This window comes from Perca fluviatilis, chromosome 13, assembly GCF_010015445.1.
Source record: "Perca fluviatilis chromosome 13, GENO_Pfluv_1.0, whole genome shotgun sequence".
In the NCBI taxonomy this organism is placed as follows: Eukaryota; Metazoa; Chordata; class Actinopteri; order Perciformes; family Percidae; genus Perca; species Perca fluviatilis.
Window position 1 is genome coordinate 809,627 of NC_053124.1, and position 15,344 is coordinate 824,970.

General features: G+C 39.1%; 1 protein-coding gene across 1 annotated transcript in view; it reads right to left on the reverse strand.

The window, feature by feature from the left end:
* Positions 1–5,832: 5,832 nt before the first annotated feature.
* The window catches only part of si:ch211-57n23.4 (immunoglobulin superfamily DCC subclass member 3), a 25,957-nt gene continuing 16,445 nt past the window's right edge, over positions 5,833–15,344 (reverse strand). The window contains exons 8-14 of the mRNA XM_039820832.1: positions 12,242–12,492; positions 11,952–12,116; positions 10,040–10,228; positions 7,786–7,899; positions 6,764–6,890; positions 6,406–6,520; positions 5,833–5,967 (exon numbers count right to left, since the gene is read on the reverse strand). Of these exons, the coding sequence (XP_039676766.1) occupies positions 5,893–5,967; positions 6,406–6,520; positions 6,764–6,890; positions 7,786–7,899; positions 10,040–10,228; positions 11,952–12,116; positions 12,242–12,492 (1,036 nt within the window). The 3' untranslated portion in view covers positions 5,833–5,892. The remainder of the gene's footprint in view (positions 5,968–6,405; positions 6,521–6,763; positions 6,891–7,785; positions 7,900–10,039; positions 10,229–11,951; positions 12,117–12,241; positions 12,493–15,344) is intronic.

The following is a 15,344-nucleotide window of genomic DNA, read 5'->3' on the forward strand; positions in this document are numbered from 1 at the left end:
GCCTACATTGACGCTGATGCATTAAGGACGGCCCATAGACAGTATATAAGGGAGTGCCTCCCCTGTTCCAAGATGGCGGCTCTATTGACGCATTCGATCCATAACTGCCGTAGTCAAGGCGACATGTATACAACACCTCATCACTTCCGGTATGTGGTACATTCCCTTTCCGTGAAGAATCTGTCATTTGTTTTCTAAAATGTAAATTTGTTTTCCAAAATGAAAATTTGTTTTCTAAAATGTAAATTTGTTTTCGAAAATGTTATTTTGTTTTCCAAAATGTAAATTTGTTTTCTAAAATGTTATTTTGTTTTCCAAAATGTAAATTTGTTTTCTAAAATGTTATTTTGTTTTCCAAAATGTAAATTTGTTTTCTAAAATGTAAATTTGTTTTCTAAAATGTTATTTTGTTTTCCAAAATGTAAATTTGTTTTCTAAAATGTTATTTTGTTTTCCAAAATGTAAATTTGTTTTCCAAAATGTAAATTTGTTTTCCAAAATGTAAAAGTGTTTCATTCTTTGTAATGTTGCATTGCACTTCCCGGCCACCGTAAGTATCTCCGGATATAAAGTATATGCTTCAAAATCATCACTAATGCTGCATAACGGAAATGAAAGACAATATATAAACCAATACTTTACTTTGAAGCTTTCATCTCATTTTACATATTTGGGCATCAAAATACCACCTCATTTAGAAATTATAGAACAAACATACTATGAAGTAATAATAAACTCATCACATAAATCTATAGAAAGGTGAATGCCCTAATCTATATCCATGATAGGCAGAAGAAATATAGTAAAAATGAAAATATTGCCTAAATTCATGTATTAATTTCAAAATATCCCTCTCAGACCAAATGCAGGTTTAAGAAACGTACAGCACTCTTCAAGAAATGTATATGGAACAAGAAATGTCCTTAAATCGGCTTATTTTGTACACATTATTATATACACATTTTGGGTGTAAAGCCCAATAAAAAAATAAATATGTAGATGTAGATGTATCAAGGGACTAACTGAGGTAATCTATTGAATTGCTAACAAAAGTAAAATAGATAGAGAGAAACGTTAATAGCAAAATGTCTTTATTTGGTTTTAGGCATGTTGGAATGTGATCAAGGAAGGAGAAAAAGTCCAGACATTCAGATAGAGCAGTCTGCAGTCACAGAGACCAAGCTGTTTGGCACTAATTAGAGAGTTAAAGAATGCTGCTATCACATGTTAGCAGATACGTTTAGCTCTTCTCTTAAATATTTTGTAGTTTAAACTATCACGCTTTAATAATCATGTGAAAAGGTAAAATTTTACACCAACTTTTGTTTTGCAGTCATGCTTGTTCTGTGTTCATTATCATACACTTTTATCTACATGCAGCTATCAACAGAAACAATACCTTGCTACAAAGAAGAGTAGCTTATGGACACTAAGTACCATCAGGATATTAACTGACAGTAAATATGCAATTTATTAGAAGTTTGGGTTACACTTTACTTTAAGTTTTCTACATAAGAGTGACATGACACTGTCATGAACATGTCATAAAACATTATAAACAAGTCATAAACGTTTATGACATAACTCTTTTTTAGTAAGTGTCATTCGGTTTTGTCATGATACGTTATGGTTATGGTTAGGTTTGAGATTAGGGTTCATGTGTCATGACTGTGTCATGACACTGTCATGACTGTGTCATGACAGTGTCGTGTGAGTGTCATGTATTCATGACAGTGTCATGTCACTCTTATGTAGAAAACTTAAAGTAAAGTGTTACCGAAGTTTGTCATATGAGCGCCACAGTTTCTATTGCAAAGTACTGGTGTTATCTTGTAATTACCTTCACAACTTAAAGACTTAACAACAGGGGCCCTCAGGCTAAATAAATAAATAAATAACATTTAAGGGTCAGTTCATACAAATCACAAAAAACACATTTTCCCTCTTACCCTTTAGGGTATCTAGATAGTAGAAAGTACAACTGCTGTTGAGTTTTTCAAATATATTTTTAAACGGTTTAAAGTTAACCTATGTCACCTTTGCTGAACACAGTGGCCACAAGTGGTGAATTACGGGATACAATGCTCCAACATAGTGTAACAGAAGCACAAGTAGAGATTACTCAATGAACTAAGTAAGTAATGCCAGTAACGCAACAATCTCTATCTAAAGTTACATCAATTTCCACCATGCACTACTGGCCATACTATGCAAAGTAAGACTCGCAGCATATGTATAATCAATCAAGCAAAGGTGTGTTTTATTCCTTATGTATTCATTCAAAACAATTCCTATTTCTTTTTTTCAAAAGTGAAATAGTCCAATTTTACAATTGACAACGATTCCATTCACTTCCACTGAACCAGGCTGGTGACAGACCTTGGTAACCTTGGTAAATTAACTATGAGGTTTTTTTTGTCATTTGCGTGAACTGACACCATTTTTATGTGACTGTACCATATAAAGGAAACATGTAATGTGAAAGCCTTCCAAGTCCCAGCCTGGTCTCTGTTTCCAGCTGCAGCTTATCTCCAGGCAATCCTTTATCTCCAAACCTTTTCATTTTGGCCAAAGACCAAGGACAGTACCCCAGTCACAACAGGTTAAAGCTTTAGGTTGTCAGTGGGCATCAATACACCGTGGAAAGCTTAGAGAACAGAGAAGCACTTATAATCATTAAAGCATTGTTTCTCCTTGGTACTAGCAGCCAGTTTCTACTTTCCTACCTTTTTTTTCTTCCTTTTTTGTGGTGCTTTTTCTTCTAGTTACTGGCTCTCCAGGGCAGAACGTGAGTTTGGCTTCAAAATCTTTGCAGCCTTAAATTTAGTATCTCTGGAAAACTCACATCACTTGCTCAAAGACCATCACAAAGTAATCCTAACAATCATTTTCATATCATTCTTACACGTACAAAAAACAAACAAAAAAAACATTTGAAATTATCATAATTAATGTTATCAGATCTAATAATAATTAACAATAATAAACTTTAAAAAAAAAGCAAACATTTGCATTTTGGCAACTTTTCCTGTGCACAGCAGGAAGAACAAAAGACTCAAATGAAAAGAGGCAGAGCAATGAATCATTTCAAACAGAAGCAGCAAATGCTTTCCATTTTAAAAACTAGTTTAACCGCTACACACTTCACACTACAAAAACATGTTGACTTTTTAGGTCTTCCATATCAAATACACTTTTTGGTATCGCATTGGTTTAACAGCTTTCAGTTGTGACAGAGAGGAGATGAGGGGGAAAGCCCCTGTCTTTTCTTTGAGTAAAATTGAAACACTGATATAAGGGTTAAAGCAACACTATGTAACTTTACCCGCTTCAGTCCCCCTACAGGTTGTCTCATTGGAACTACAGCTTGCGTGGGAACCGAAGTGCGAGCTGTAGTTCCAATGAGACAACCTGTAGGGGGACTGAAGCGGGAAAAGTTACATAGTGTTGCTTTAAAGTAAACCTTGAGGGCCATAAAAGCTTAAGGCAACACGCACTTTTGGTTAATGATTCAAGTCAAGTTGTCATGCTTGAAATTCTGGTTCCAAGCATTTTTTCATGTTTTCAGTTGGGAAACCTTTTTAAAGTCTATCTGAAATCACAATCACTCATCCCTTTTTAAAGTCAACAATGATGTCGAAGTGACTTTTAAATTAAATTGCTATGGTTTTCCATCATTGAGAGGAAGAAAAAAGGGTATTTAGAGATACTGTACATAAGAAATGCTCATTTCTTTTTGGGGACTGATTTTCTTTTCAAAGGGAAACATGGAATTCAATTTCAGCTGGACTTTTGGGAGCTATGTAAAAATTAACTTGTGTCAAAAGCAACTTTTTGAATCTAAATTTGTGGTTTCTTCTCAAAGCCGCTGCCCTCAAGGTTCTCCTATTGTTAGCCAGTCACACACATGTATACTATCACGCTCACAAGCATGTTGCTGTGCTTTGGTTATGAGCAAGTGTAAAGGTAAAGACTCTGAATGTTTAAAATGTAGAGGTATTTGGTTACATATTTCTTTAGCTAAATATTTGGTAAGAATTCAACTACTTTAAAAAAGAAAGCAAGTATTTCTTAGTATTTAGTATTGACATAGAAAGTCTTTCAAAATATTTGACATCTTCATTTGGTTACTCTTTAAAAGTTAAATGTTAGAATCAACAAAATAAAAAGTTCCATGTTAAAGGGGTGCATCTGGAATGACCAAACTAAAGGAAATGAAAGATATTATTTTAAAAAATTATAATGAAATCATGAGAATTTTTTTGGCTTGGGTTCAGTTAAAGCACTTGACACACAGATGACCCCTTTCAAACAGGAACAATCCAAAACTTAGAGTAAATGTAGTCTCTCTTAAAATAATTTTCAAAGGAACATAAAGAAAACCATCAAAATGTTTACATCTTTGGGTATCATTAAGCTTGGTTTTCATAGAAGAACTTTTTGGATAGGCTGACACGGTGAAGCACAAGCCTTGTCCGTGCATTCAGGCAAGTATCACCTTAAAACTTCTTTCCCCGCCAACTCAGTGTCATCAAGGTCCCAGGGTGACCAATTTGGTATCTGGAGAGTTAACTTGGCAGAGTGGCCTCAAACAGTAATTTTTTTGGCTTATCATCGGTGTGCCATCAGGTTTGTGCAGATCAAACAAGCATCCGGGTAGTTTGAACTTGTTTTCTTTGATGTACTTCATAGAAAAGAATCTGATGCATGGCTTAAATGTTCACCAAGCACTCTTTGAGGTCCATATTTTCCATGAGCTACATCCTCTGCACAAATATGTCTTTGGAGATGGACACTTGTGGGTATTTGAAAGCCATAGGCAACAATACATGGCCTCCTTGATGTCTTCTGATGTCAGATCAGAAAAGGTGAAGATTTCAACAGTCAAAAAACTAGACATGTTGACGGAAACAAAAAGGGACCTGGCTTGAATAGGAGGTTGTTAAGGCTCTTGTCCATCTCTGGTACAGTAAGGCTTAGGCTTGTGGCAGTGGAATTCAGGCTCTGCCACAGTTATGCTGTCCCTGGTAGTCATCCTGGTGAGCACTCTCTGGACTGGCCGGGTTGGCGACTGGCACAGTACACTGGCAGTGGTTGGGGAAGTAGGTGCTGAAGGGGAAGGGTTTCAGTAGGTATTGGTTGAGGTAGGCTAGCACAAGCAGCACAATCAGGCTAAAATTGGCCTTAACTATGGCTCAGACAGAGTTCTTTCAGAACAAAGTAACTTTCTTTGGGACTTTTGGGTGAGGAAGAGTTGACTAAAGAATGCCTGTTTAAATGGTTCCTCTAAATGGCTTGTATGGTGATAGACAATCATTTCTAATCAGACTTTCTCCTTCATAAGGCGTTTGCAAAGGCCACTGTGTTTCTTCCCTTTCTTATTGCAAAGGACCTGAAGGCAAAGTCGAGAGTTCTGTCACAACAGACTAATAATGGCTTCATTTATGGTTTTAAGACCATAGTGCACATGTTCACATGTCAGCTTACCAGAGGAGATCTGAGGAATAAAATATTTTGGTTATGGAACAGACTCCGACTGGAAAAGTGACATGTGTTTTTGGTGTACACAGAAAAATAATGTGACAGGTCCTCAACTGCAATGGCAATGCTTTTTGAAGGCTTTTTCTACATGTGCACAGGCAATAAAGGCAATAAGCTTTGGTTTGAGGTAGGATGATGGGGGTGGGGTGGAAAAGGACCAGGATATAAGTATTCTGTTACAGTTTTGTGGAGGCTACTTTGAGGCTATTAGCAGCAGGTTTTGGGGGGACTAAACCTATGACTGACCCCTATCATAGGGCACAGAAGGTGCTCATTGATGGGGGGCTTGGATGAGTAGCAGACATTTGGAGGGGAAGACAGAGATGTGGGTGTTGATGTTATTGAGCAATGTTAGCCAGTGTCTGTGCCAGGCAAACCTGACAAGTGCTGCTCAATGACAACCTGGTACTGCGCTGAACAGATCCCCTGCTCGCAGGACCAGTCACAACAGCAGGACAGAATGGAGGCAAGAGAAACAAAGACAAGGAATCAGATACTATTCAAGTTAAATCATTAATGACATTCACAAGCAGTGCACCAACGTACATATGAGGTTATCCTTGGTTGTCCACTATGTCACCATAAGACTGTTAGGGGTTGTTCTATTTAGCTGTGAAGACTAATTTTACTTACTGTAAAGACTGTTTTTCTAGAAGCTCCATTTGAGAACTAAAATCATTTAAAAAGGCAGCTACCTGAGGCTATTCCTGATCTTGAGGTCACTTCAACAATTTCTTACTGAGATTTTTTTGAAAAGTCCCTACACTGAAAGGAATACTTGGATGTGCAATAAAACTGTATGTAATAAATGAAGTGGTTTAATAAAGTTGAAAAAACTCTGACCAGCAGATTCTGAGTGATTACCTGAGGTACTGACTCCACTCTGGGGTGGTTTGCTCCATCTTTAGGAATGCCATTGTGTCCTGTGTTGTCCCTCGGTACAGACCAGCTGTCCTGAGTCCCTTTACTGCAAAACAGACTGCAAACAGGTTTGAGCTATGAGTACAGATTCTTCATAATGTGACATTAGCATAGCTAAAGAATATTTCATGAAGGTGCAGAATTTTCAAAAGCCACTCCTAATGATCAATAAAGTAGTCCGGCCCAGGCTTCCATAGTACAGTAAACATGATACATAATTCATTAGATTATAATTTATCAAGAATTTTTGATGTGTGTATAAACAGAAAGTAAAAAGGATGTACAGTGTATTGGCACTTACTTGCGACGGTATCCAAACATGAGAAAGAGAACACAGAAGATGATACAGGCGGTGCCAATATGGATGCCAATTACGATGCTGCCAAGAGAGGCCTCTCCATCCCTGCACTGACACAGACTGTCCCCTCCTGGAAACAAAGCCAGCACTAATGAAGAACATCCTCATGATGGAAAAAAACAGAGCTTCAGCAAAGCTAGCGTTTGGCACATATAAGTGGTCCATTTCTTCAGGTGTTTTACATATTGCTGGTATTATAGTCTTAAAGGGATAGTTTGGCTCTTTTGAAGTGGATTGTATTAGGTAGTTATCGATAGTCAGCGTATTACCTACAGTAGATGGCGGTTAGCACGCCCCCAGTTTGGAGAAGCAGACAGGAGTACTGACACAGAAGCCAAGCAATGTACTGCTGTGCACGGGGGCAGCAGCTCAATGCATTTTAGCCAATTTAAAAGGCCCACTTAGGTCACCAGGTTAGCACACCTGGTAGAGCCCGCGGCCATATATATAGAGGTTTACTCCTTGACGCAGTCCTTGGCGGGTTTGACTCCGACCTGCGGACCTTTCCTGCATGTCATTCCCAGTCCAACATTTTTCTATTTGTATTTTAATTAATGTATACGGTTAGAAGATGGCGGTGTCTCATGTGACCTTGTTATTTGTACACGCTGTGACTATACCAATCGCAACATGTAAATAGGAACATGTTGGCGTTATTTTGTCACTTATTGGGAGCAGTAGACTAGATGGAGCCGGTTACCTCCAGGATCTGTGCTAGGCTTAGCTAGCGGTGGGGGCGTCAAATAGAGTTACACACGCACAGAGATGAGAAGGGTATGTATGGACTTATCTAACTCTGGGGGATACGCTGAATAAGACAAAGTCCCAATAAGTCCTTTAAGTTGGTGTCTTCTGACTTACCTAAATACAGTATTATAACAATCTTCCTCACTGAGGTCTAGGCAGACAGCTTTCAGAGGACCCTCTGAAAGCTGTCCCAGGACAGTGTGTGTGATCATACTCACCACTGGTTTGGTCACTCATGCCTTCCTCTGCCAGCGATACCAGTCTCTTGGAGAAGTCACTCTCCCCGTTTCCATTGTAGGCCACCAGTTTGACTTCATACACTGCTCCCGATTCTAAAACAATAGGCCCCATGCAGAGTCAGTCAGGAGTTGGAAACAACGTTTTTAAAGGGGAATGATTTGTGTCTTGACTTAAAGTGCCCATATTCTGCTCATTTTCAGATTCATAATTGTATTTTAAGGTTGTACCAGAATAGGTTGACATGGTTTAATTTTCAAAAAACACCATATTTTTGTTGTAATGCACATTGCTGCAGATCCTCTTTTCACCCTGTGTCAGGTCTCTGTTTTAGCTACAGAGTGAGGCATTGCACTTCTATCCCATCTTTGTTGGGAGGTGCACATGCTCAGTAGCTAGGTAAGGATCACACATCAGCCAGCTGTTTGTTTCTACAACTTCAGTCAGTACAAGGCAGGATTAGCCGGGAGACTTCTTCTAAACGAGGGCGCACTTCTAACTTTGCGTGGAATACCTACAGAATAGGGACATGGAAGTAGTTCTTTTGGAGATTTTGGTGAACTAGTGTGTGTTGTAGCAGTGTTTTGCCATTGAGAACGAGCTAGCATGCTAGCGCTAGCATGCTACGGTTAACCACCTCGTCTCGGTTAGTGACGTAGAAAGCCGTGCAGATTTTGAACAGCTCACCTGGAGACTGAAGGCAGAAGACATTCAGAAATCCGTATATCATTCTAAACAGCATGGATGTTTTTTTTTCCAAGTTTGTATGCGTGTGGAAGCACCAGAGACACAAATTAACACCCCAAATCACAGAAAAATGTGATTTTTTTTCATAATATGGGCACTTTAAGTGAATCTCTCTCCTGATGATGTGTTGTTTTATTCACAATGATACTCAGTTACTCAGATACTTGTACAAAACCTACACATTGTCTATTGTATTAGTGGTGCAGGGATTGCAATTGCACACCGTAAAGATCAGAGAGAATATTGGATTACTTGGAATAGAGACAATTATCAAATCATCAACAGGTCATTATATTATCTCACATTGTCTTGTTCTTGCATCACATCTAATTCTTGTTCTAGATCATGTCCTCTTGGCTTTCTGCATCACTGATGACCCATCTCTACAATCTCCTGTTATATCAAAATATCCTTTTTAGGCCGCTGGTGAATGTATTACATGCTGTGAATCTAACTGGCTCCATCAGTGAGTGGGACCACACATCTGTAAGTGGCACCACACATTTTACAGAAATGGTCTTGATCATTATGCAATACTTAATAGGCCAAGCGCCTGTTGTGACTAAGACATAATGTGTATGCTGAGCCATGGGGCCACACTTTCAGCTGTAATTAAATACAGTGCTGTTTGAGGATGAACTCGTGAGGAAATTGTCATGCGACACAGGAAATGATCATTGACAGCACTTGTGCTGTGAATGTGTGTTCAGTGATTTCAGTGACAGTGTGGGCTGCAGCAAAGGTTGACTGATTATAGACAGACAGACTTAATCAGGTACATCAGTGGACTCATTAATGTGTCAATAACCTTCTTTATTCAGCCTTTATGTAAACTGCAATTTATGTGAAATATGTTCTTGTATATTAATATAATATATGCATAATTAATATAATATTGTAGATGTGCCATAAGTAAATGTGGTAACACTTTATTTGACAGGTCTGTAGTTTCTAATAGTTTTCGGTGAAGGTGGCACATTCCGCTTTGACACCATACACACCTACCCATATGTACAAAAAAATGAAGACATATTGATGGTCAGGCCAGCAAAGGGGGGATGTTTACTGAACACCACATAATCAACAATGCAACACATTTGGGAGTCAGTGGTGTAAGTGCCAGATTGTATTCAAGTTGTACATATGAATGAATACATGAATACAATCTGTATTCCCATTTCTGCCATTGAAATATAATGAAATAATAGAATACGGCACAGTGCAGCTGATGTCTTGTGTGCCAACTGAATCATATTGTTTTGTAGGTGACCAAGATCAGTGTGTTGTTATGGTTACAGCAGGTATTGAGCCCTGAGGTGTCCCTATGTAAACAAGCAGAGGAGAGACAGATGCTGCTGTTCACATATTAATTAATGTGGGCGGGAACAAAGGTTTTCAGTAAATTTACTTTGACATGCATGAACAGTCAGAGTCATTGTAAAACATGGCAAGATTTAATTGTATGCATGATTAAGGTATGAGACTCACCCAGTTTAGAGATGGTGTGGGCATTGATGTGACAGGGCAACTGGATTGGCCTCTTGAAGTCAGCGTGAGGGACCCTGCGGTAGGACAGCCTGAAGCCCTCAGCCTTGCCGGCCTTACTGGGGAGCTCCCAGAGGACCTGCACGGTGCTGGAGTTTATTACCTTAGTGAAGAAGGTGGGAGGGGTCGGCACTGGATGGAGAGCGGAGACAGAAAAAGGAGACGATGCAAGACGAGCTGATAGACTGAACAAAAAAACAGTACTATCCTCAAAAGAGATCATGAGAACAGAGCAGGTTTGGTTGAAGAATGTGGTCATTTGACATTAAGTTGTGGCTGTCACAAAACTTTCTAAACTTGAACGAAGATAAAACGGAGTGTATCATCTTCAGTACTTCAGGCACGACAAACGGTCCATCCTTGAGTTTTGGAGCACTGGCTTCATATTTTAAGCCAGCTGTCAGAAATTTGGGGGTTACTTTTGAATGCAACATGAAGTTTGACAAACAAATCAGCAATGTTGTTAGAATGAGCTTTTTCCAGCTCCGTCTCCTGGCTAAAGTTAAGCCATTCCTTAACAGGCATGATCTAGAAAAAGCCATCCATGCTTTTATTAGTTCAAGGTTGGATTACTGTAATGCTCTCTATGTTGGTTTGAATCAGACCTCCATCTCACGTCTTCAACTTGTGCAAAATGCTGCTGCTCGCTTTTTAACAAATACATCTAGACGTGCACACATCACTCCCGTTCTTTTCACCCTACATTGGCTCCCTGTGCGTTTTAGAATAGATTTTAAGATTTTATTTTTTGTTTTTAAGGCCCTTAATGGCCTAGCCCCGGAGTACCTATCTGAGATTTTAACCCTGCGTGAGCACAGCCGGTCTTTGCGGTCTTCTAACCAACTGGTTTTAGATGTCCCAAGGTCAAGGTACAAACAATGGGGTGATCAGGCTTTTGCGGTTGCTGCCCCGAGACTCTGGAACAAGTTACACCCTGATATTCGCACAATTACAGATGTTGCTCTTTTTAGGTCTAAACTCAAAACCTACCTGTTTAGAATGGCTTTTAATACGCAGTAGTGGGGTGACAATTTCCTCTTTCTGTTTCTATGTAACCTTTTTATGATTTTACTGTTTTCTACATTTCATTCTTCTTATTGCAAGATATGTTGTCTATTCTTAGCTCCAGATGTGAAGCACTTTGGATACCTGCTGGTTGTTTTAAAGCGCTATACAAATAAATTTTGATTGATTGATTGATTGATTGCAGCAGCTGACAGGAAGCGCACTCAGCGAAGAAAACAGTATAAAAACCACAGAATGGTAACAAAAACTAAAGAAACATGAAGAATGATAAAACCAGTAAAACAATACAACTTATGAAGGAAACTATTGAAGTATAGCAATTTCATTTCATACCAAAGCGGTTTAATTTTACAATGTAGTGATGCTATTGCATAACATACGTATCATTCATAGTTTTATATCATTCATAGAAATATATCAAGACTCATAAACTTATAATATCATGTTCTTGCACCATATTTGCTCTTTAAACATCAGATTTCCAATAGTGTACAGGACTATTTTACACAAGCACTCAATTTTCTATATAAAAATGTTTAAATAAAATGTAGTGCAAAGAGAATTTGCTGAAGAATGCAGAAAGGTTGATGCACAACCTCATGTTTGTGTGCATAAGCATCTCAGGATATTTAGGTCTTTCTTACATTTAGCCTCTACATTTTTTAGCGTGACTTCTCTGGGTTGTCTAATTCCTAATACTTGACTTTTGAGCCTTCTTGCTTTTTCAAGATTTTGACCATATTGTTTTGAACATTATTCTCACTGATCTTCTCTATCTTTTGGTATGTCAACCAATGTGATTCACTATAGAGACAGACAGTGTTCTTACCACCCCCTAGTGTTGTAGTCACCACCGTGTAGGACTGCTGGCTGGCTCCCAGAGGAGAGTAGGCCTTCAGGTAGAGGGAGTAGGTGGTGGCTGGTTCAAGGTTGGTCACATCATGCTGGAAGGTATCTTTACTGATGGCTTCCTGCAGCTCCAGACTGTCAGGCTCTGAACCAAACACACACAGCCATTTACATTGAGTTATCTTATTAGAACTGATCCTTTTTGAATGTGAGGTACAGATGGTATCTTTCAACAGTCAACTCTTGCTGTGAGGGTGAGCTGACACTTACCTCCTATCTTGCGGATGTGCAGGACGTATCCGATGATGCTGTCGGTGACGTTGGCGGGTGGCTGGTTCCATGTGATCTGCAGGGCAATGGTGGACAGCCCGATGGCTGTGAGGCCCTGGGGGGCGGCGGGCAGGTCTTTAGCCTGGCCCACGGCTAGACGGGCGCTGGCTTGGTTAGTGCCAGCACTGTTCTCAGCGATGCACTGGTAGATGGCCTCATCCTCTGAGCTGATACGGGTCAGAGCCAGAGTGCTGCACAGATAACACACACATTCATCAACTCAGTGCTCTTCACATCTACCAGACACCACAACACAGGGACTGGATGGGAAAACACGGAGGGTCAGGAGCTACAGCAGCACTAGTACAGAGCCTGGAAGACACTGCAGCAGGACCTAAAATAGTCCAGCTTGATCCCGCTACAGGATTGTGAACTCATTTTAACGGCACTGGAAAAAAAACATCTTTGGAATCTTGTTTTAGTTTTTAGTACTTTAGTGTTTTAATATTTATTTAATATATATTTAATATTCTATATAATATTTGAACCTTTGTTCAACTGTTGTATGTAGTATTTGTTAAATATGGTTAATACTGCTGTAATCTGTTGGTCTGTCTGTAACTGATGTTGTGTATTTTGTCTCTGGAGAATGAGTTCCTGTGTCTCGATGTATAAATAAAGGTTAAATTAAATGAATAAAAAATAAATAGGAATACTGTTAGTATACCTAACCCTAATACTACTACTGCAACTTCACCGGCTTTACTGCTACTGTTACTACTACCACTAGTACTAGTTGCAAATACTAATACCACTACTACTACTTCTACTACTCGTATCACTTTGCTTTTATACCTCTCATGAAAAAAAAAAAAATTGTTATAATCCAACCATAAATTATTTTTTATATTACATTACATATCCATGATTGGAAAGGAGCTGGATAAAGACAAACATCTTATTTCACCAGCCCCTTTCTCAGATGAGACAACAAACAGAAATATCCAAACTGTTGGTCAGTTAACAGTCAATATTTTTAATTTATTTTTTAATTCTTTTTTTGTGGCATTTAGGCCTTCATTTGACAGGACGCAGCAAAGGGCCGCAGGTCGGAACCGAACCCGCAGCTGCCGCGGAGAGGACCGAGCCTCTGCACATGGGGCGCACGCTCCACCAGGCGAGCCACCCAGGCGCCCCTTAACAGTCTTAAATTAGTCAAATTAAAGAGAGAGAAGACCAAGAAACTAAGTTAAAAATAATAATTACAAATTAAAATGTATCTGGCAATTTCATATTGTCTATTTCTTTTCTTGTACATTTTCTTGAACTGAAAAGTATTGCCCTTATTACTTACTAATAATAATACTGATATCACATCATAAATACTGTATGAATACTAATACTAATACAAAGACATGACTAATAGTAGTACTCCTGCTGTTTCTGACATTGTTACTGCTGCTACCTGCCTCTCTCTCCAACTATACCCACATGACTACTACTACTACTACTACTACTACTGCTGCTGGCCAAGGCCCCAGGTCTGCTTTATGGAAATTGAATTGACTTTAATTAAGTTCAATAACTTTATCCCGTCCCGACAGGGAAATAAAAAAAAGAGCAAATTTGTTTTAGTAATATGTTTCAAAGCACATTATGCATTAACCTAACAAGGCCACTCCTGCATTTTTACTTTCTTTTGAAGGATTGTCTTATTGAGAAATCCTTTTTAATACCTTTATATTTTTTGTGTTGCATATTCCAAATTACAGAAGTGTTTTAACCACTCAACAAACCTGGGTCAGGGTAGTATTCTAACATTAGAGAACTGGTTGGTTCCTAGGTCAAACACAATGAAGGCTCTGTGCGTGGTCTGCTCCATGCACTCTAAGTACACACATACAGGATACATACACAATTCAAGAGAGTGGGAGAAACAGTTCAATAATATTGAATATTTGATATATATTTGATACTATAAATAAATTGAATTTAATTGAAATTTAATTGAATATCATGTAATAATGCAGCTCAGGAGGGCAGTTTCCTCTTGAGATTAGCTTGTTACAATGAATGTTAGAAATATTTGAAACTGGAATACATAGCAGTTACATATAGCTGTATATATGGGCAATTTCTCCAGCTCCATGGCACCTCTGACCTGTGGTCTTCCACAGGGCTCCATTCTGGCTCCCTCTCTATTTTCTCTATACTATTTTAAGGAAACATGATGTATTATTTCATTTTTACGCGGACGACACCCAAATTTACATGCCAATCAGGAGAAATAATCCGGCAGCGTTAAACTCTCTCCTGCTATGCTTAGAGGAGGTGAAGGCATGGCTGGCTCAAAATTTCCTCTATTTAAATGATGATAAGACCGAGGTCATTGTTTTCAGCCTGAGTGAAAGGTCCCAGTGTACAAGCCTAGACTTGTGGAGTCTTTCTCCTTTTAAATCTGCAGGAGTGCGGAACTTGGGTGTTCTCGTGGACCAGTCCTTAAAATTTGATAAACACATCTCATCTGTAATCAGCTTCGGTTTCTTCCAACTTTGTTTACTATCTAAAATCAAAGGCTTTCTCACCCCGATAACTCTGGAAATGGCGGTTCATGCATTCATCACGTGTCGGCTAGATTATTGCAATTCACTCTACTGTGGTATATCTAGTTCTCAAATTGCCCGTCTTCAGTTAGTCCAAAACGCTGCGGCCAGACTTATCCTTAACTGTCGCAAATATGACCATATCTCTCCTATTCTCAAATCTCTACACTAGCTGCCCGTTCGACAGAGAATAGATTTCAAAATCCTTCTCTTTGTCTTCAAATCTATACATAACTTAGCTCCCGTCTACCTATCCGAACTTATTCATCCGTACACTCCTCCCAGAAGCCTAAGATCACACGACCAGGCTCTGCTGGTGGCCCCTCGTGCCAGACTAAAGCGGAGAGGGGAGCGTGCTTTTGCGGTGGCAGGGCCTCGTCTGTGGAACACCCTGCCTATAGAGATCAGAACGGCTCCCAACCTTGCTATCTTCAAGTCGTTGGTAAAAACCTATTTATTCTCATTAGCATATTGACCTCCTTTTTAGGTTGGTTCTTCTT